Consider the following 22,337-nt stretch of genomic DNA (forward strand, 5'->3'; position numbering starts at 1 on the left):
GGTGGGTTACTGTACACATCTAGCTGTCTCTGGATAGGGGTAGAGAGACAGACCCAGAGAATCTGGAAGCATGGTTCAGAAAAAGACCCATAAGAAGATTGGTAATGAGACTCAGTATCTGAATCCAGAATACAAACAGGTGAAGTAGATCTCAGATGAGATGATTTGTTTTCCCTGATCAACTGATGGTTTCAGGTAAGGAAAGATCAAAGAATGAATCAAGCCGATATGACAATCCTTCTAATATTGAAGAAACGTATGTATCCTGTTGAGCCACTTGAAAACCTTTTATGTGCTCCATCTTTTGAACAAAAAAAGAGTAGCTATCTTTAATTAGTGGAAAAATAGATTCTTGCACAAATACTGATGGACAGTGAGTACCATGTTTTTTCAGCATTGAAAATCTGCATGCCAAAATTTTCAATGCCGAAGGTCTTAGCCCTGAGGCCAATACAGACAAGTCACGCACTAAGATTTTTGACGATAAGGAACCACCAGAAGACAGCGCAGACTTGTGCTTTCTCTTTTAGTATGCAGAGGTCTCTTGCGCTGATTTATACATGCACTGTTGAGACTTAATCGCCAAAGGGGACCAGTCCTTGGTCCAATGAGAATGGGATGATGATCATGATAACATTTACTTTGGCCTTTTAGTTACTCTGACCCTTTCTTGTGAGGTACTGGTCTGAAGACGAGACTTTTTGTTGGAAGGAGATCTCATACTTCAGTTTAAATTACCAAAATTTCAAGGTTCACAGGGATTCACCACATACTCTGGGATTGCTTACATCATGCAAACAGTGAACACAAGACATCACAGAGATCAACACTAGCCATTTTGTGGCTCTGTTTGGCACATAATTGGAAAGGTTGCCTTTCTGACATGAAACAGTAAATAACTTCTATTGAAGAAAATAAGAAAAATCCCAGAAAAAACAAGAACAGTTGTGAGAGAGCAAAAGTACATCCTTATGTATCAACAGAAGAAAATGAAGGAGACTTATGCAAAGCCGGTGCAGAAGAACTCTCGCACATACTCTGAAAGAATTCTCTTTCTGATCTCATAGCATATCCATGCTGGCGCTGTTAGATTCAGCCACATACATGAGATGACATTTGTTCATAAAAACTTTTTTTCAGAACCCCAAATCATTTATGTCTTTATGGTTTGCTTACTCGAAGGTATTCCTTGAAGTCCTAGAACTATGTCTTCCTCATCCCCCCTACCACAAGAACCTAGGTGGCCTATGGAGAACATAATGACCCCCCTCAGCTCCCACAAATACCTGCGATTCTCAATGTTTATGGAACCCAGATTGCACTTAAAATTGGCTTGCAGAACTTGTGATATATATATATAATTTTTTTTTTTTACTATTTTAGCTCCTTCACTGGGGGAAGGTTCCAAATGTACCCTAATAATTGCACATAGATATAATTTGGCCTCTGTCAAGATCACCTTCAGTACATATGAACATTACATTTAGCATCTTAAATTATTTTCTAAACAATAAGTAAACATTTTATTTCAATGGCCCCTTCAAAAGACATGCAATAGCAAATCTAGTTGAAACATTACCAATATAGTTAAAGTTTATTCTTAGAGTTGATTTGCAAAATCAAAGGAAAATTTAAGAGGTGACAGAAATAAGAGTGACTTACAATCTGATCAGAAATGGATGATTGATCTCTTTCAAAACTGACTTTTCATTTTGCACATGCTGTTCTTGTTTTAGTTTAATGACATCAGGAATGCTCATTATTTTCAGTGCATAGTAATTCCCTGTAGTTTTTTCTTTCACCAAATGAACCCGCCCAAATGTACCTGTACCTGAAAACAGAAGTGAAAAAAAACTGTCAGCTAATCATTGCCATATATAAATTGCAGAAAAACTGTAGTGACTACATTAATACATTTCCTAGATTTTATGGACAAAGTTCACTAATTTTTTTTTTAATTTTCTATAGTTAAATTACCAAAAATATTCAATTTTCTACCTCTCTTTAAAGCAGTCTATCATTTACGTACTCAGCTCCCATTGAGTACAACAGGATCACAACAGCTAAGTCTCAAATTACATCACAACATCAATTTCCACTCTATGAAATACTTAAGGACTTTTTTCAGTTTTTATTTTATTTTTACCAGGAATTTATAAGTGTTTATTACAACAAAAAAATATTTACCTGAAAAATGCTGTCTTTTTCCACTGATTTTTCCCATTTTGGTTCTTGTTGTAATAAATACTGATAAATTCCTGGAAAAATAAAATAAAAACTGAAAAAAGATCCTTAGAAATACTTCATGACATTATCTGAAACCCTGCTGCTCCCAGGGACTTAAGGAAACTTCATGGAAGCTGCTTAAAATTAGTTTAAAAATAAAGATATCAGTCCTGAAATTTCATGCCCTATCTACCTTATAAATGGGCTCTGACCGACGGCCCGCAAATGCGCAGTAGAGAGCAGCTCTACTGCGCATGTGCGGGCGAGCACGTCTGTCAGAGAGGAGCGGCGGCAAGGCGAAGTATCGGCGATGAGGAGTGGTGGTGAGGGAGGGAGTAGGAGGGGGAGAGAAGGGGAGAATGAGGGATGTAAGTGGAAAGGGTAAGAAGTTGTGGAGCAGAGAAAAAGAGGGCGTGGAGGAGGGCTGAGGGAGAGGGAAGGGGTTGTGGATGAGCTGAGAGGGGATGAGAGTGAGGGATGGGATTGAAAGAGGGTGGGGAGTGACTGAGAGTGAGGGGAGGGAGGCAGTGGGAGGCAGAGGGTGAGTAAGACTGAGGGGTGGGAAGGGGGTGAGTGACTGAGGGGAAGGGGGAATGAGGGAGAAAGTGTAGGAGGGTGCTGTGTTCGAAAATGGACCGAAAACAAACATGTAATGTAGCCCGTTGTGACGGGCTTAACGGCTTGTAACTGTATATTTATCAGACAAGATAATACTGAGGCTAACAGAATTGGAATAAGGTAATACACAGCATTTCTGCTAAATATGTAGGGACCTTCATTTTCAGTTTTGTTTTTTTTCCCCAGGAGTTTATCAGGGTTTATTATGATAGGAACAAAAACAGAAGAAAAAACAGTGGACAAAGCAGAGCTGCTTACCTGTAACAGGTGTTCTCAGAGGACAGCAGGATGTTAGCCCTCACACATGGGTGACATCATCAGATGGAGCCCGGCATGGAACTTTGATCTCAAAGAATCTAGAACTTTCAAACATGCCCTACTGAGCAGGTGCAGCCCCCTAGGCAGAGTCCCTCAGTCCATAATATAGCTAATATATGGAGAAACCAACTCCCAGGGGAGGAGAATGGGTTTCATAAGGACTAACATCTTGCTGTCCTTGGAGAACACATGTTACAGGTATGCAACTTTGCTTTCTCAGCGGACAAGCAAGATGGTAGTCCTCACACATGGGTGAATCCCTAGCTATAGACTGTCCAAGCAGGACATCACACAGTGCACAAGCACTACCCGTCTCCCTTTTGCCTGTGAGGCAGCCGACCCACAAGGGGCCTAGGTTGAAGAACAGTTTTTGTTCTACAAAGAAAAACCATAGAAATGACAGACAAAACCCTCATGCGTAGCAGGAGCACCTCAGGTAGAGGAATGATGCGATTAAGAGCAGAAGCATACTCTGCATCATGGAATTCATTACAAGCAGGGTTTCAGATCAGTAACCCTGACAATGAAGTAGGCCTAGAACCTCCTAGATACAGGAAAAAGCCTAGAGATGTTAAGAGAAGGACTCTTGCACGAAGACCGCACAGTTTCCTTTGGTGTTAGATAACTGAAAATCCAACTGGGGCCAGAAAACTCCCCAGAATGAAACTGCGGTCCACAGACATCCAATGGATAAAATTCTCTGCAGAAGGGTACCCATGTGCAACTGATAAGCACAATGGGCAGAAAAGCCCAAGCAACATTTGGATAATAATCAGCAAGAAATGCAGGGCCTGAGACAGACCTACGTGCCAAAGCATCAGGCCTAGCTGACCATGCAGGACAGTGTCAAGAGTTTCAGGGGATGAATGGCAACCCCTGAATAGATCACTAGCTGAACTCCCGAGCAGGGAGAGAAGTTAGACCTGAAGCTCACCCACACTGCACCCTATCAAGGGCAGGGCTATGCACCCTATCTACAGATCGGTCAGAGATGAACAGGAAGGCACTTTGGGCAACCTAGTGAAGAGAAAAGCTAAAGGCAGTATTAGATTGCTCTGATCTATCCATTGCTATTTTCAATGGCGTTTTTGTAATTATTAGATTGTATATATTGTAATTTTGCTTATACTCATTTTGATATTGTAATCACTTATAGCAGCTTACCATAATTGTTCCTTTAATTTTCCATCGCTTGCTTTTCCTTCTTTACTCTTCCTCCCTCTCCTTCTAGCCTTCTCCCCTTCCCCCCTCCCTGTTCAATGTAATTTCTCCAACTTTATTGTTAATTGTAAACCGGCATGATGTTCCACACGAATGTCGGTGAATAAAACCTCATAAATATAAATAGTCAGAGCCTGGCAAAAATATAGGGAAAATGTGGTCTATCTTTCCCTGTAGCTATACACTAAGATGTACCACAAACACCTTAGCTTTTCCTCCTCTCCCCCTAACCTCCGAACTGGTAGTCTGAGGGAGCAAGAACACAAGGAGGCAGACCGCTGGGGTAAGAACAAGTGCTAGGTGGGATATCACAACCCCAAGCAAATAACCCACTGCCAATTTCAGTAGGGAGTTACCCACCGAGACAGAGTATTCAGCCTACTTGGAACAGCTGAAACCGAGAGAATTCCCCAGAGAAGAAATCCAGAAATCACTAATAATCAGGATGCCAGGTTGCTGCAAGTGCAAACCCTGTCGAACAGGATTTCTTCACCGGCCTGGAAACCCTAAACGTGGTAACCAGGGCAGGGCGATCTTGGAGCAGACTGCCAAGCACCTGGCTTAGGTATTATAATACCCCAGCCATGATTGCAAATACTTCCCCCAAGAAAGCATGCAGTCCATTAATGGAGCAATAGTTGCATGAACCAGGACTCCCCTGTCTGTAGACAGGGTTATCTCTAAAATGGACAAGTATAGCTTGCAAGCCACAGCAACCAAGAGCAGCATCTAAGCTGTTATCTATATTCTTTGATGCATTGTCAAATTGTCACCCCCTGTGGTTCCAAATTGTTAGTTTTTAAAATGTTCCTAATTCAGTTCACAGTTTCTGTAAAAGAAAATTATTCCTTACCTGCTAATTTTCGTTCCTGTAGTACCATGGATCAGTCCAGACAGTGGGTTATATCCCCCGTCCAGCAGATGGAGTCAGAACAGAGTTTGAGGGTGTCAGCATATAGAGCAGTGCACCCTCTGCTGGAGCTCAGTATTATGCATAGCAAAGCCCAAAAGAACACACAACATTTTGGATCCAGATCCGTAACCAAAAAGGAACAGACAAAGATAAGTAAACAAACGGTCAACGAGACCACAAACAGTCAACTTGTGAGGAGCTGTGAACAGCAACAATAATCAGAAAAAGTCAGAATGACAGCTACCTGGAAGAATCCGAGCAGGACCCAACAAAAACCCCTAGTGGTGGGCGTCTGGACTGATCCATGGTACTACAGGAACGAAAATTAGCAGGTAAGGAATAATTTTCTTTTCCCTGTACTTACCAGGATCAGTCCAGACAGTGGGATGTACCCAAGCTTCCCTAATTCGGGTGGGGCCTTGAGAGACCTGCTCGGAGTACCTGATCGCCAAAAGAACCCGTGGACTGCGGCGCCAGGTGTAGCCTGTAGTGTCTGGAAAAAGTATGCAACGACTTCCACGTCGCCGCACGACAGATTTCCTGGGAAGAAACGGAACGAGATTCCGCACAGGACGCCGCTTGAGAACGCGTGGAGTGAGCCGGAACGCCGCGAGGCGGCACCCGCCCCGCCGCAATGTAAGCCGAGGAGATGGCGTCCTTTATCCAGCGCACAATGGTTGTCTTGGATGCTTGAGATCCTCTCTTCGGTCCTGACCAGAGGACAAACAAATGATCGGAGACCCGGAAGTCATTGGTAACCTCCAGATAGCGGAGCAGAACACGCTTGATGTCCAGGAGCCGGAGAGACCGTGGTTCCTCTGGAGCGAACGCTGGGAGCTCCACCTTTTGATTTAAGTGGAAGGCCGATACCACCTTTGGTAGAAAGGATGGCACCATACGAAGGGAAACCCCGGAGTCAGAAAAATGCAGATACGGGTTTCTGCAGGACAACGCTTGAAGCTCTGAGATACGGCGAGCAGAGGAGATGGCTACCAGAAATACCGTCTTGAGGGTCAGGTCCTTGATGGAGGACCCCGCAGTGGTTCAAAAGGGGGGCCTGACAGCATCCGCAGAACCAAGTTGAGGCTCCAAGAAGGGAAAGGGTCCCTGACGGTGGCCGTAGGTGTTTGGCACCCTTCAGAAAACGTGCGATATCCGGCTGAAGGGGTAGAGAGCAGTCCTTCTGTACCAAGACATTCAAGGCTGCCACCTGGACAAGGAGCGAATTATAGGCGAGACCCTTATCCAGACCATCCTGTAGGAAATGAAGAATCATTGGGACAGTCGCCTCCATGGTTTGGACACCGCGGTCGGAACACCAGGTTTCGAAGACCTTCCAGACTCGAACATAAGCAATGGAGGTCGAAGTCTTACGGGAACGCAGCATCGTTGAGATCACTGTCTCCAGGTAGCCTCTGTGGCGGAGGCAGCGCCGTTCAAAAGCCAAGCCGCAAGACAGAAGAGTTCTGCCTGCTTGAAAAGTACCGGCCCCTGACGCAGAAGATGTGGAAGATGGGACAGGAGAAGTGGACCGTCCGTCATCTGAAGTAGGTCTGCGAACCATGGCCGACGGGGCCACTCCGGGGCAACGAGAATTACGGGCCCCCGATGATGTTCCAACCTGCGGAGAACCTTGCCGACCAGGGGCCAAGGAGGAAAAACAGAGCAGTTGATCCGACGGCCACGGAAGAGCGAGGGCATCCACCCCCTCCGCGCCGCGCTCTCTCCTGCGGCTGAAGAAGCGCGGAGCCTTGGCGTTGAGAAAGGTCGCCATCAGGTCAAGGCATGGAGTTCCCCAACGACGGACGATGAGATGCATTGCCTCGTTGGAAAGAGCCCACTCTCCGGGGTCCAGCTGTTGACGACTCAGGAAGTCCGCCTGAACGTTGTCCACCCCGGCGATGTGAGAGGCCGCTATCCGGACGAGATTGCTCTCCGCCCACCCCATCAGGGGAGTTGACTCGAGGAAGACATGCTTGCTTCTTGTCCCCCCTTGACGATTGATGTAGGCCATGGTGGTGGCATTGTCCGAGAGAATCCTTACCTCTCTGTGTCGCACCAAGGGAAGAAAACGCTGGAGAGCGAGACGCACGGCTCTCGTTTCTAGGCGATTGATCGGCCACTTTGCCTCCTCTGGCGTCCAAGTCCCTTGCGTGGCGCTTCTTTCACAGACGGCGCCCCATCCCACGAGGCTGGCATCGGTGGTCACCACCACCCAATTGGGCACCTCGAGCGAGACTCCCTGAGCCAGATGCGAGGGGACAAGCCACCAATCCAGGCTTTTCCTGGCTAATGGCGGAAGCGGCAGGATCACCTGATACTCCTGGGAGACTGGTTTCCAACGGGATAGCAGAGACGCCTGTAATGGCCGCAGGTGTGCAAACGCCCAGGGTACCATGTCGATGGTGGAGGCCATTACTCCCAGGAGCTGCAGATAATTCCAGGCGGTTGGTTCTGCCAAAGCCGAAAACAGAGACACGTGCTCCCTCAGGGCTTGCTCCTTGTCCGGGCGCAGGAATACCATACCCAGCCGGGTATCGAAACTCACTCCCAAGAAATCCAGGTGTTGAAGGCACTAGGGAACTCTTTGGAAAGTTCACCACCCAGCCCAGAGAACGTAGGACTTGTACGACCCTGGCCACTGAGGTCTGACCATGTGGGAAGGACTTCGCACGAATCAGCCAGTCGTCCAGATATGGATGTACTAGGATACCCTCCTTGCGGAGGGCCGCCGCCACCACCACCATGATCTTTGTGAAGGTCCAAGGTGCGGTCGCCAAACCGAAGGGAAGCGCCTTGAATTGAAAGTGTTGACTGAGAATCTTGAAGCGGAGATACCGCTGGTGAGCCAGCAGGATGGGAATGTGCAAGTATGCTTCCGAGAGGTCCAGTGAGGCGAGAAATTCTCCCTTGTGCACTGCGGCAATCACTGATCGAAGAGTCTCCATGCGGAACCGGCTGACCCTCAGGGTTTTGTTTACCTCCTTCAAATCCAGGATGGGCCGAAAGGAACCGTCCTTTTTGGGAACGACGAAGTAAATGGAATAATGGCCCAAGCCCACCTCACCGAAGGGGATGGGAACTATGGCCCCTATGTCTTGCAGCCAGTCTAGTGTTTGTTGAACCGCCATCCTCTTGAGATCCGAACCGCAGGGGGAGAAAATGAACCTGTCCCTCGGGGGGCGGACAAACTCCAAGGCGTAACCGTCCCTTATGGTGTCCAGCACCCACTGGTCCGTGGAAATAACTGCCCACTCCTTGTAAAAATCCATGAGGCGGCCTCCGATCCGGGGAGGTGAGAAGTGGGCCCCTTTGGCATCATTGGGCTGACTGTGGGCAGATTTCCTTGCCCTGAACCCTCTCGCGCGGGCCTCCGCCCACGAAAGGAACGAGACCAGGGCTGGGATCTGGCCGGCTGCGTCCGGGCACCAGACTGCCGGTAAGACCTGTAGCGTCGCTGTGCCCTGGCCCTGGTTCTACCTGAAGAAAAGGACCTGAAGGAACGCTGTCTATCTTCCGGCAGCCGATGCACCGAATTTTCTCCCAGTGACTTGATGATCTGATCCAGGTCCTCTCCAAATAAAAACTTCCCCCTAAAGGGGAGGGAGCCAAGGCTCGACTTGGAAGAAGTATCCGCCGCCCAGTTTCAAAGCCACAAGAGCCGTCGAGCTGCTACGACTGATACCATGGACCGCGCCATTACGCGAAAGAGATCATACAAGGCGTCCGCCCCCTATGCTATTGCAGATTCCAGGTGGTCCGCCTGGGCGGCCTCTTCGGGGGGCAACTCCTGAGAGGTGAGAAGTTGTTGTACCCAGAGCAAACTGGCCCTTTGCGCAAGCGAACTGCACATCACGGCCCGCATCCCTAGGGCGGAGACTTCGAAAACCCTCTTGAGGAAGGTTTCCAATTTACGATCCTGCGTATCCCACAGGGCCGTTCCACCCGTGACCGGGATGGTCGTCCTCTTGGTCACTGCCGACACTGCTGAATCCACCTTGGGCACCTTGATAAGATCCAAGAAATCCTCAGGGAGAGGGTATAGCTTTTCCATGGCACGTGTGACCTTCAAGGACGCCTCGGGCATGTCCCACTCCCTGGTGAGAAGCTGGAGGAAGGACTCGTGGATAGGGAAGGCCCTTGCCCTAGGACAGAGGGCGGCAAGCACTGGATCCCCTTTCCGAGAGGACGTGGCGACGGCCGGAGCCACAGGGATTGGAGGGTCCGGAGGCGGGTCGAGGTCTAGCTCCTGAATAATATGGTGGATTAGTTCATCCAGCTCTTCTTTTTGAAAAATCCATAGGGCCCGAGGATCGTCCCCCTCCGTCTGTCCGTCCGAATGCACCTCCGGGGAGTCGCCTCCCACTGGCGAAGCCGCCCCCGTGGTACGCCGGGGTGGCACGGGGGAGGGACCCGGCAGGGACCCAAGCGTAGCGGGCGAGGTGGTGAGACCACCAGCAAGCTTAGGAAACTTGGGGGGAGGGGGCCCCAGGGGATCCACCCCCATCTCTCCCATATCCTGCAAATAAGCCCTGTGCATTGCCAGAATAAAATCAGGTGAGAAAAACGGAGAGCTGCCTGGAATCCCTGGGGGGGACCTTCCTGGGAGCTCCGGTCGGGCAAACCCCCCGCAGAGGGCAAAGTCTGTTGAGAGCCAGCACAAATTCCTTTCCCCATCTGGGAACGTGTCCGTCTCGCGCTGCCCACCTAAAATGGCCGCCGTTCCCGCCAATGGCGGCGTCGTGGCCAGCCCGAAATCGCACCGGATGACTGCAGGGTGCCTTCCCCGTCAGGAAAGCACCGCTCGCAAAGCCCCTCCCTCAGAAATTGTTTCCCCGGCTCGCCACAGGCCTCACACCTCGAGGACCGCGGCATGTCAGCACCGGTAAAGAAAAGCCTCGGGGGGGGGGGGGCCAAAAACGAATTAGTGCCGTGGGGGGGCCTGGAATGGCCGTAACAACCCGCCGAAGGGGTCCAGGAACTCCGGGGGAAATCCCCGGTTCAGTCGTGCACAAACCCGCAGGCAAAGCCTGCGAACCGCGGGACCCGCCAACGACGCGTGGAGCGGCCGGCACCACCGGCATCCACAGGGCACTACCACAAAGAAGCAAACCTGTGGAGAAACAAACCCAAAAAACTTCCACTTACCCCAACGAAAGAGGAAAGGAGCACAGTATAGAGAAGGCAGAGCCACAGACGCCTCAAAAATTGAAATTTTTTTTTTTTTTTTTTTTTTTTTTTAAACTTTAAGGATCCAAAATGAGAAAAAAAAAAAAAAAAAAAGACAGGGACATACTGTAGAGAAGAAATATAAAACAAATGAAGAAGCCCTGTCAATGTGGGGGAGCTAGTGGATCCCCCCACTCACATCTGCTGGAGTCAGAAGAATACTGAGCTCCAGCAGAGGGTGCACTGCTCTATATGCTGATGCCCTCAAACTGTTCTGACTCCATCTGCTGGACGGGGGATATAACCCACTGTCTGGACTGATCCTGGTACGTACAGGGAAAGCCCGTTTGCTACTTTGTTAGATGTAAACAGATGTGATGTGCCTCTACGAATGTCTGTCTATAAAAATATAGAAATAAATAAATGTTACAGGGTCCCTCGTCCCCCAACTCCCTCAGCCATGGATATGATGATAGATGGACTACAACCCTGTAGGGTCCCACAGGCAAGAATAACTGGCCATAATGGCCCATTGAGCTCAGCAGGTATAAAGGTGATTCCAGAGAGAAACCCTTAAGCTACTCTGCAGTGCCTTAGAACAATCTAAGAGGAGTGTTACTGCTCGACAGGCTCTCGGAGCTTGCGAGGAACCAAGAGCAACCGCCAATCAGAAGCGGTGACATCCCTTCCCTGGGAACGAAGACCAAGGGACACCCCTTTTGGGGGTGGACAATCTGGCATCCAGAGGGGAACCCATTTGAATCTCTCCTTGAAGGGAGAGGAGTAATAGGAATCGGGGATTCCCAATCCCAAAAACCTTTCAACTCTCCCGTTGAGATTAAGTTACAATACTGAGGATCTGAAGTGACCAATCCACCACAGGCAGCTACCCTCAGATGGAGTAGGTCACAGTAATCAACTAAGGCACCCCAGCAAAAATAGTCCACGAACTACCACTGCTGTTCCTCGGCCCTGGCCTCGCAGATGCCTCAATTCAAAAGGCTCCAGTTCAGAAATAAACATGCCACGGATGGTATCTCAGGGGCTTCCCCCACAAAAGGGGTTTGTGATACAGGAGGGTTCAAAAGACATATTCCTCTTCAAAGGGAGAAGATTCCAGACACTACCCTTCCGGTATCTACTCCCCTTGGAGTTCAATCAGGAACACAGTCCTAGGTCGGTCCTGTGGCTGTGGCACACAACCTGCTGTTCTCATCACAAGGGAAACACACACAGATTCACCTAATACAGCAAAAGGGAACTACAAAAAAAAAAAAAGCCCTCTGCTGTAAAAACACACTGACCAGTAGTCATACAGTGGCATCCACTTGCTGGAGCAGGTGGCAACGGGCTGCCAAAAGGCAAGTAACTGTGTGATGACGCCTTCCCCACCAGTGCTCCCCAGAACTTTGCAGTGCAGAACTGACAAGGAGACAGACCATGACGTGACAATAGCAGAGCTCTAGCTTGGCTGAGAACCGCACAGACAGGAAGAATGTTGCCTGCCATCTTCCAAGGCACTTGGAGTAGATGCCTTGCCGTTCTATGGCATCGCCCCCTCCAGTACCTAACACTTCAAGAGGTTGGACACAGCCCTTGAAACTACGACAGGAATGGCTCACTGCAGTTTCCTTCCTGAAACAACAGCAGTGAAGTTCAAGGCAACTAACAGTGCCCATGGTGCTTTGCGGTCATTCATGCGGCAACCAAGTCCACTCCTGCCCAAAGTGGTGACGGCCCCCATAGGGCCCATGGCGCTTTCACACTCACCAGCAATGGATCGCATCCAGAGCACCAGACACTGCACCCAGAGCTTCGATAGCGTTAACAGCTGGCAGCACCAATACATCCCCGGTACCTGAAGGCACAGATGGGCCGGCATTACCAAGAATGCCAGGGGCGCCTGTAGGCAGAGGCTCTGCAGCCTCTGACATGCCGCACTGGTGCTCAGAGGAACAGATAACTGCCAGCACCATCAACTGTTCCCCCTCAGCTCACCTATCCAGAGGACATCGATGCTGTGAGCTCAATGGTGTCCCTCGCCAGCGGCTATAGCCAACGATAGCCTCGCTGGCACTCATTAAAACCAATGGTGCACAAATTCAGGCGGGGCCTCCGATGCCTCCCGACCCTAGCAGCTCAGGGCCCCGAAGATCATCGGCATCCAAGGTGCCCGATAGCCATAGGCCAGTGATGGGATAGCACAATGCCCCTCAGTGCTCTGTTGGAACTCTGCCAAGGCGCCTCGAGGGCACCAGACCACTATGCCAGTATGCCTTGGCATACCAGGGTGCCTTGAGTAAAGGGTGAGCCTGGCGCTTGATCCATTCAAGGCCTAAGTCCCTGCTGCTCGAGGGCTTCAGTGGCACTTGAGGGCTTCCAAGAACCCCAGCGGTTGGCGACTGTGGGGACAATGACGGCCCTGCAACTCTAGCATCGAAGCAGCTCCACACCTCGATGGCCCAAAGGCGGCCGTGGCATTGAGGTCACGCCCCTTGCCAAGACACCCATGGAATGGAATGGGACCGCGGTATCCATTGCATGGAATGGAACCGGGGCCAAGGAATGGATGGATCCACCACCTCAATGTCAGGCAGTCGCTGACTCCGGTGCCTCGAGTCCAGAAAAGCCTCAACGGCATCAAGGGTGACCATGGCGCTCAATGGCAGTCCTGGTCGCCGACACAGTCTTGAAATCGATGTGTCAGATTAACAGTGCTCTGGTCACAAAAGTGCATGGGCAACTGTTACTAGGCATGGCACCAAAGGTATGGCAGCACAGGAACTGTACGGTCCTCAATCTCTTCACTGTTTGACCTCTATTGATGCCGATCGGTGAAACATGGAACTCCCACCTGGGTAGAATTCAGGCGAGTCCCCAGGCTCAGTGACCTATACAGATCACCCACGGACTGCACTTTTTTTTTTTTTAAAGAAAGAAATAGACTGCCAGACTGCACAATGACTAAAATCCACCATGCAGCTGTAGCTCCAGAAAATAATCACTTACAAAGACTGAGGATGAAGGCAAAGCTGTGACCACACAGCTCCGCAGAAAAAAAATAGACTGAGGGACTCTGCCTAGGGGGCAAGGTGATGACTAGAGCTGAACATGTTCAGTAGGGTATGTCTGAAACTTTCTAGATTCTTTGATATCAAATTTCCGTGCCAGGCTCCATCTGATGTCACCCATCCTGCTTGTCCTCTGAGAATTGACTTTTTCTGGGTAAACAGTCTATTTTGGTGGACAGAATCCAAATCAATAATTGAGCAGATTCTCCCATTCACCCACTCAGCAGCATCCCTATCTCTACCCCTATTCCCTGCCTAGCATGTCCATATATCTTCCCATATCCCTGAGAATCTCCCTCTTCCCCCCCCCTCCCCCATTGCAACAGCATTCATCCTTACTAGTGGTGGCTCCAGGCTTATCTCTCCTACATCAGCATGCTTAGTGAGGCTTCTGCACTCTGCAGCACTGCACTTATGCTTTTGTGCACAGCAAGGGCATGATAGGCATGACCTGCTTCAAATGTTGCATTAGAAGCATTAAGCAGCAGGAACCTTGGCTACCTGGGGAGAAGGGGAGGCTGGACTTGAAACATCATTATCAGCACACTGGTGGGCAAGTGCTGTTGCTAGTGGGGGGGGGGGGGGGCGCGCAAGACTTTAAACACTGCAGGTGCTTTGGCCCGCACTGGCTTTTAGCAGTTGTTGGATGCCTTGAGACACTGCATCTGCAGCTTTGGAACTGCTCTTTAAATCAGCCTAAATTTAGGGTGAAAATCGTTTTAAACAGATTGTCTTTTGGAAAAATGCACTTATGGGTAAAAAAAAAAATCAGTTTAAAATGAAAACAAAGGACCCTATAAATATGATAGCTCCTCAAAGCACTGATATACCTTTTGCACATCTAGGGGCCAAGAAGTTAAAATGGAGATAGAAGAGATTTACCAAGATGGTAACTACCACCAGTATACCACAAAAATAGTTAATGCCCTGCTTCAATTGTTTTCTAGATTTTTCCACTGTCCTCCCCATTTGTAGTTTAACTATGTCAGGTCTGCTTATGCTCTCTTTCCTCCCTGCAATAATCTAAAGTTTTTCCTCTCTGCAGCAGTGCAGCACCCCATTAACATACCTAGGAACCTTCTGCATTTGATACAGTTCCCACAAATTCCAATAAGCTAATGCTAGCGACCTTCATTTTCATTTCTCTCTCAGGAATGTGTCAGAGTTTATTATGACAAGAATTAAAACAGGAAAAAAAAAAATCAGTGGAAAAAAATGACTATTTTTGTTGCAGTCCTGGCCGCAAGCACCGTGGCCAGGCCTTTACCTCCTTGTTCCCGGACCTGCTCCCACCTCCGGAGCCCTGGCTTGCGGCCTGTTTGGCGGCGTCCCCGCTGGGGCTGCGCCGCCGCGAAGGTGCCTGAGGACGCCCTGCTCCTAGGCGTGCACGCCACTTGGGCCCCTTTCTAGCCCGTTTCCTGCCAGTGGTGACTCCGCCTAGTTCCTGACGTCAGACGCCACGGCCTTGATAAGCCGGCCGCGGCCATCCAGTCCTCGCCTTGCAATGGGGTTAGCTTCCTGGTTTCCTGTTGCGCTGTGCCCCGGAGTGACTCGCTTGGCTTCGTCACTCCGTTCCTGCTACTGTACCTGCTTGGTTCCTGCTTGCCTGCTACTGTACCTGCTTGGTTCCTGCTTGCCTGCTACAGTTCCTGCCTGGTTCCAGTGCCTAAGTCCCAGCGGCCGGGCCCCTACGGGCTCCTCCTAGGGGGGCTTCGGCTTCCAAGGGTGAAGCCACCTAAGTCCCAGCGGTTGGGCTCCTACGGACTCCTCCCGGGGGAGCACCAGCTTCCAGGGTGAAGAGCATCTACGTCCCGCCTGAACATCTGCCTTCCAGCCTGCTATTCATTAGAGACATTGACCATCTACTCCCAGTCTCCAGCAAGTCGGCCCAAGAGTCCACTAAACTGAGACTCCCACAACAATTTTTCTGGGTAAATAGCAGTGTTTAATGTTTTACAGTCCTGTTTTCCATCCACCAAAATAAACTGTCTCCCAACCCCCTCCCCCAGCAGCAACCTTCTCTACCTCAATCTCTTGCTAGCAGGTCTCACTCTTTCCTCAGCCCCTATAATAGGATTGCTTAGACTATGCCAGACAAGCTTGGTTAAGAATATATTCAGAGTAGGCCTCAGTGCTCTTCCACTAACCCTACATCATGTGACTTTAAAACAAGTATGGGAAAGGGAGGAGGTAAACAGATATACTGACTCTGTGGTGAGGGAATTAAAGTCATATGAGAAAGCAAAGTTTCTCTCACTCTGAGCTATGATTTGGGAGATTGCATGTGTCTCTCAAAACACACTTTCAGATGTGTAGATGAAAAGAGTATAACAGAAGCACAGGAGAGAGGACGAGAGAACTTCCAAACTTCCAGAAATGACAGAGCCATGCTGCTTTCCTGGGCCCTTTTAACAGTAAAGGAAGTACTGGAATATATTATAATAACATTGCATTGTTATAATATATTACAATACAATACTTATAACCATCTGCTGTATTGCTTTAAACCAAGCACAAACCAATTTGTGAAATCTACAGTTGTATTTACACAGGGTGTGAGTGTGGCGTTTTATTTAAAATTTATTTAAAAAATTTTATATACCGGTGTTAGTGTGTACATCACATCGGTTTACATTATAACAGTAGCTTAGAAAATACATTAAACAGGGAAATACATTACACAGGGAAATAATAAGGTATGGGCCGTGTGAACGCATAGAGAGGCATAGAAATATAGAGTAACTGGCAGAAAGTTCTGAACCTAAGAAGATAAGGTTCAGAGTGCCAAATCCTAACATATTGCAACTGTTAATATATAATGAGGTAGATAACAATAAACATATGTTAATTATATACAATATGTACAAGAGTGCATAGATGTACAGATTTGCATGGCATTAGGATGGAGGCGTAGTATGCTCAGGGGAGGACAAAAGTATAGTCTAGGGGAGGGTGGGAGTAGCTAGTCGGGGAATGCTTGTGTGAATAGCCATGGTTTTAGTTTCTTTCTAAATTTGAAATGGCAGGATTCGAGACGTAGTGTGGATGGCAGGGTGTTCCAATGTGAGGGGCCAGCAATTGAGATGGCACGTTCCCTTGTGGTGGAAAGGTGTGCTATTTTTAGAGAGAGTACATGAAGAGATCCCTTGTTGATTGACCTGGTGGGGCGATTTGACTGTGTAGAGGTGAAAGGGTAGTCAAGCCAGTTGGAGTGGTGGGAGTGAATGGCTTTGTGGATGATTGTGAGCGTTTTGTACAGAATGCGAGAGTGGATGGGGAGCCAGTGCAGGTCTTTAAGAATGGGAGTTATATGGTCGGTTTTGCGGACGTTTGATATGATTCTTGCCATGGCGTTTTGGAGCATTTGGAATGGTTTTATGGTAGAGGATGGGAGTCCTAGTAAAAGTGAATTGCAGTAATCCAGTTTTGATGATAGAGTGATTTGGATTACAGTTTGAAAGTCATGGGCGTGTAGTAAGGATTTGAGTTTCTTTAGCACCATAAGTTTGAAGACTCCGTCTTTAAGGGTGGAGCTGACGTGTTTCTTCATGTTTAGTTGTTGGTCAATAAGAACTCCAAGTCTCTGACAAATGGTTGTGTGGAGATGAGATTGAAAGCTGGGTCAGAGGTTAATGAAGTGTTAGGGGTAGAGTGGTGAGAAATGAGTAGTAGCTCAGTTTTATTAGTGTTTAGTGCAAGATGGAGATTGGTGAGAAGGGAGTTAATTGCTTTGAGGCAGGTTTCCCAGTGGGTTAAGGCATCGGATTTGGAGGTGTGTGTATAGGTATGACGATTTGAACATCATCTGCATATAGAAAGAATTTTAGTTTGAGATCCGAGAGAAGATGACATAGTGGGGTGAGGTAGATGTTGAAAAGGGTGGAGGAAAGAGATGAACCCTGCGGGACTCCATGGAGGAGGGAATGGGGGGCTGATAAGGCATTACCTATTTTCACAAGGAATTTTCTATTGGAAAGGTAGGAAGAGAACCAGAGGAGGGCTAAGTCTGAGATGCCGATGTCTTTGTCAGGTGATGAGGTGGTTGTGGCATATGGTGTCAAATGCTGCCGAGATATCGAGAAGGGCAAGGATGTAGCTGTTCCCTTGGTCCATACCCCTGAGGAGGTAAACTTCCATACAAAATTAGCTGAATTTTAGAAGCCTGGCATGCCAAAACCAGGAGATACACACACAAGTTGGGCCAGCATGCGCCAAGCTGATTTTAAAAGCCACCCGAGTATGCACACAAATGAAAAGTTCCAAAAAAGGGGCAAGGCATGGGCATGGTCTGGGCGTTCCTGGATTTTAACTTTAAATTTGCGTGTAACTACTTACGTGTACAGGCATGCACCGGGGGTCCTCTGCTGTGTAACTTTACTTCTGCTATGAATGGTGTGTAAGCCATAAAATTAAAAAAAAAAAAAAAAAAAAAAACTAATCAGTGGGTTTTAAGAGTTGGGGCTAACAGGGTAGAAGGGAGGCTTTTAAACTAAGGGAGTTTGGAAGTCCTGTTCCTTACCTGTATGAACTGGGAACAAACTGGTAAAATTGGAATTGGGGATCAGCGCACGTTTTAACCCACCCCCCACACACACACTTATGCAGTAGACACGCCATTTGCACATATAGGTACGCGTCCACTTAAAATTGCACGCAGTCAAACCATTTTACAACATGCGCGCATATACGCGTGTATGTTATAAAATGGCCGTGTCCCTGCGTGTGGACCAATGAACGCACACACATGTGCACCCTCGCGTCTGTTTAAAAGTTACCGTCATGTGTTCAGTTTGGTTTTGTATCTTAGGATAGCAAATCTCACAAGGGAGATGTCTAGGAATACTGGCCTTGTGTCTTACCACACCCCCATACTGAACCTGTTACAGCCCCCCAAATAAACTCCTTTCCTAGTCTCCTCTTCCCTCTCTCCATCCCCATCTCTCCCCACCAAGAATTTTCCTCTCTGAACCCCAACTGCAACAGCAATCATCTTTACCAGTGGTGGCTCCAGGTTTCTCCTCTCTCTATTGGCAGCATGCTTACTTTGGCTCCCATGCTCTTAACACACTGCACTTCTGCTTTTCTGCAGGGCCAGAGAGCCTACCTGAAAGTGTTTCCACTGGGCAGGGCCCACTTCAAATGCTACACTGACAAAACCAAATAGCAGGCACTTTGATTGCTTAGGAGAGGGAATGTGGGGCTTGAAATGTTGCACTGATGGCACTGGAGGGTGAGTGAATTCACTGGTTAGCTGAGGGAGTTGAAACAGCACACACTCCGGCCCACACTTGTTTCCAGAAGTGGCTTGAAATGCTGCATCTGCGGAGTTACTCTAATCTGTTTAAAATAAGGGTGAAAATCAATTTAAATAGATTTTTACCTTTGGAAAAATCCAAGAATTTGTGGGTGAAAATCTGTTAAACTGAAAATGAAGAACTCTATTGATGCTGTACCACTACTGGCATAGTAGAAGCAGTCTCAGAACAAAGCAGGTAGCAAGCATTTTGTTCTGTGCTTCCCTCAAGATTGCCTCCGGGGGATCACGGAAATCACCCCGGGAAACTCTACTGGGGGAGGGACCTTAGAGTATCACTGCAGGAGTGCGGGGCTTGATGCTGTAGAAGTCTTGGAAAAAAAAAAGAAAGTAGATTTGGAAAAACACGCTCCACGAGCGTGCAGGCTCTCCAAACTGCTTTGGAGACGGGCTTTAATTTCACCCGCCTTGACCGCGGGTGAAATTATAGCCCGCATTCAAAAAAGTATTTGCACAGATGAAATCGCCGCATTAACGGCATTGAGAAGGATCATTGAAGGATGACCCATGATTTCCCCTGAAGCAGGACTGCGGTCCGAAACATGGCCATGTCGGGACTTTTGGGACCTTTCCACTGTGGATAAGTATTCCTCATCGGTTGTGCGGTATTAGTTGGGAGTTCCCTATAATTTTCGTATAGACATTTTAAGATAACTTGAAAAACTCAAACAAAAGGTATGCAGGATTCATTAAAAGTAATTCAGACCCCTATGATAAACGAGATGGTACAATATATGCCTACTCGTGAATAGAGGGTCTTACATAAGTATTTTGGCGACAGAGTGCTGTTTGTAAAAAAGAGACCAGTACATTATCTTATTGGTATTGTTTACGTTGTGGTGTATTGGAGTACATAGTGTGTGTGGGTATTTGTGTGATTTATATATGGTGACATCTTACATTTGTTTTAAAAAGGTGCCAGTTTAAATGTTTTGATGAAGTATGAAAATTGGTCACAGATCTAAAAATCACATTTCTGACCTCTTCAATTTTTATAGTGATACAAATGAATGGAATGAACTTCAACTTCGGAAGCATCATTTGAAGTGTGGGGGGGGGGGGGGGGGGGTTTGTTTTTTTTAAATAGAGAGTATTGAGATATTCAGAGAATTACAAATTAAATTCCCCTGAAGAAGCTTTGTTAAGCAAAACATGTCATAATAAAAGCATTATTTATGCAGATGTGTTTGAGGAATGTTTTCAGGGACAGGATGGTTACTGTATTTAACTATATGTATGTCAGTTCATTGTAAGCCGGCATGATGTGCCTTACGAATGTCGGCATAGAAAAGCCTTTAAATAAATTATATGAGTTGTTTCAGATAAGCTTTGCACAGCAAGCTAGTTCATTTTTTGCCCGTTCTTGGCAGAACTTTAGCTCTTTCAAGTTGGCTAGGGAGCATCTGTAGCATGCAGTCTTCAAGCTTTTGAATGGACCACTCAAGGACATTCACTTTTTTTTTTCGCTAAGCTGCTCTATTGTTGCTTTTACTTTTTATGCAGAGGGTCCTTGTCCTACTGAAAAGGTGAAATCTTCATTGCAGTCCCAGGTCTGTGGCATTTAGAAGGGGTTTCTTCTAAGGTTTGCTTATACTTTGCACCATCCATCTTCTCCTCAATCTTCACAAGCTTCCTTGGCCCCAGTGCTGCAAAGCATCCCCCCCAACATAGCTGCTGACATTAATGCACTTTGCTATAAAGATGGCATTAGGCCGATTTTGTTTATAACCATGCTTTTCCAACCAGACCGTTCAAAGTATGTTACAACAGGATTAGAGTTACAAGGAGTACAGGGTGGTTCAGACTACAGTGGTTACATAGATATAGTAAACAGTTAAGATTGTGCAAGGCCTCCAAATCCACTGAAATTCTGATCAACTGGGAGAAGCTGAGTAGACTTTGCACCATAAGAGGTACAGTATTAGTCCTTAGGACAGCAATACTGAATGAGAGTACAGTAATATGAAAGGGCATGTGGGTCTTAAATAGATGTATATCCTGGTCCAGCAATTCTTTACAGGTACAACAAGTTGCAGTATCTGTTAAAGATGATCCTAACAAGGAAAAAAACTGTAGTTTCCTGGAGAATCAGGTAAACTGTACTTATTTGTTTTGGTGCAGTATCAAGGAGCTTGGGTTACAGATTTGGCCCATAGTAAGATTCCAAGAGCCACGTTTTTAATAGCTTCTTGAAGGTTTGGAGGTCAAGTGTAATTTGACATTGGATGGTAGCAAGTTCCAGAGGGCTGGTGCTGCTCCAGAGAAGCCTTTGTTCCTGGTACCAGTATGGCACAAGGCAGGCAGGCTTAAGACTGAGCATACAGGGTTGGAAGGTCTGTATGTAGTGAGATACTTTCTCATAAGATGGTACCCAGCCTTTGAAAGCCTTAAAGTCAGATGAGAATCTTGAACTTCATGCAGTGAGAGGTAGGATTCAGGGTAGGGTTTTAGGATAGAGATTGTTCAAGAAAATTTAACATTTGTATAATTCATGCCACAATATTCTGGATGAGCAGTAGAAGAATTGCCACATCCTCAAGCAATGATTGAGCAAAAATGTTTTCTCCAGTTTTAAACGTGCTTACTAACTTCATGGAGTATCCCAGAATCTTTTTTTTTTTTTTTTTTTTTTTTTTTTTTTTTTTTTTAAAGGACCAACCACCTGCATGTATCCTTTCTATTCCACTCATGATTTTATAGACCTCTATTGTATCTCTCCCCTAAATCATCTTCAACCTAAACAGCCCTAACCCTCTTTACCCTTTCCTCATAGGAGAGCCATTCCATCCCCTGTCCTGTTTGTTTTATGCCACATGTATTGCTTGCCATTAAGATCAAAATGTTATTTTGGTCTCAGCCCCCAAAATCTTCTCCCAAATACATGCACTGTCCATTGTTTTTCTGCAAACACTATGCAGTTCATCATATAGCTTCCCCCCCCAGAGGATTCCTTTATGAAAGTATACTATAGCTATATATTTTGCATTCCTTGCTCAGTATGGCTTTTTCCAGATGTAAAGTGACAGAGTTTTTTGCCAAACAAACAAACATCAGTTTAAGAGATTTTCTGCTCCTCTTGCCTTGCAAACCTGTGATAAAACTTGTGTAGATTAAATATTTCTATGAAGCAAGTCAGTTAAAATGCTTTCTGCATACAAAGTTAAATTCCAGGAATGAAGTAGCAAAGATGGGAAATTGATAAATACCTGGAATTGTCTCAATTTACAAAAGAGCATCTATAGATGTGCTATATCTAAATCAGTGGTTCTCAACCTTTTTCTGTCGGGACACACCTGACAGATGGTTCTCACATGCATGACACACTCATGATCATGGGGCTAGATGTAAAAGTAGAGTCTGCATCCACGGGAACCCCCTGAACCACAATAATGGAGGTAAAGCAGAATTATGACTTCCCCATACAACTCACCCTACAAAAAAAAAAATTCTGGTTCTGGTGTCATCTCAGTAACAGCAACTCAAACTC

The 22,337-nt window shown here is 47.1% G+C and overlaps 1 protein-coding gene across 8 annotated transcripts in view; it reads right to left on the minus strand.

Annotated features, from left to right (window-relative positions):
• Nucleotides 1-22,337, minus strand: part of PRKX (protein kinase X-linked) — a 426,401-nt gene that overhangs the window by 341,953 nt on the left and 62,111 nt on the right. For 7 of the 8 annotated variants that reach the window (XR_003857043.1, XM_029603697.1, XM_029603699.1 and 4 more), the window contains exon 2: nt 1,663-1,831. Coding sequence is in view for 7 of the 8 variants with exons in the window: in XM_029603697.1 (XP_029459557.1) it covers nt 1,663-1,831 (169 nt within the window). In the remaining variant the exon portion in view is untranslated. Of the gene's footprint in view, nt 1-1,662; nt 1,832-2,187; nt 2,249-22,337 lie in introns of those variants that run through there. The other variant, XM_029603700.1, reaches the window with a different exon arrangement.

This window comes from Rhinatrema bivittatum, chromosome 5 (assembly GCF_901001135.1).
Source record: "Rhinatrema bivittatum chromosome 5, aRhiBiv1.1, whole genome shotgun sequence".
Classification (NCBI taxonomy): domain Eukaryota; kingdom Metazoa; phylum Chordata; class Amphibia; order Gymnophiona; family Rhinatrematidae; genus Rhinatrema; species Rhinatrema bivittatum.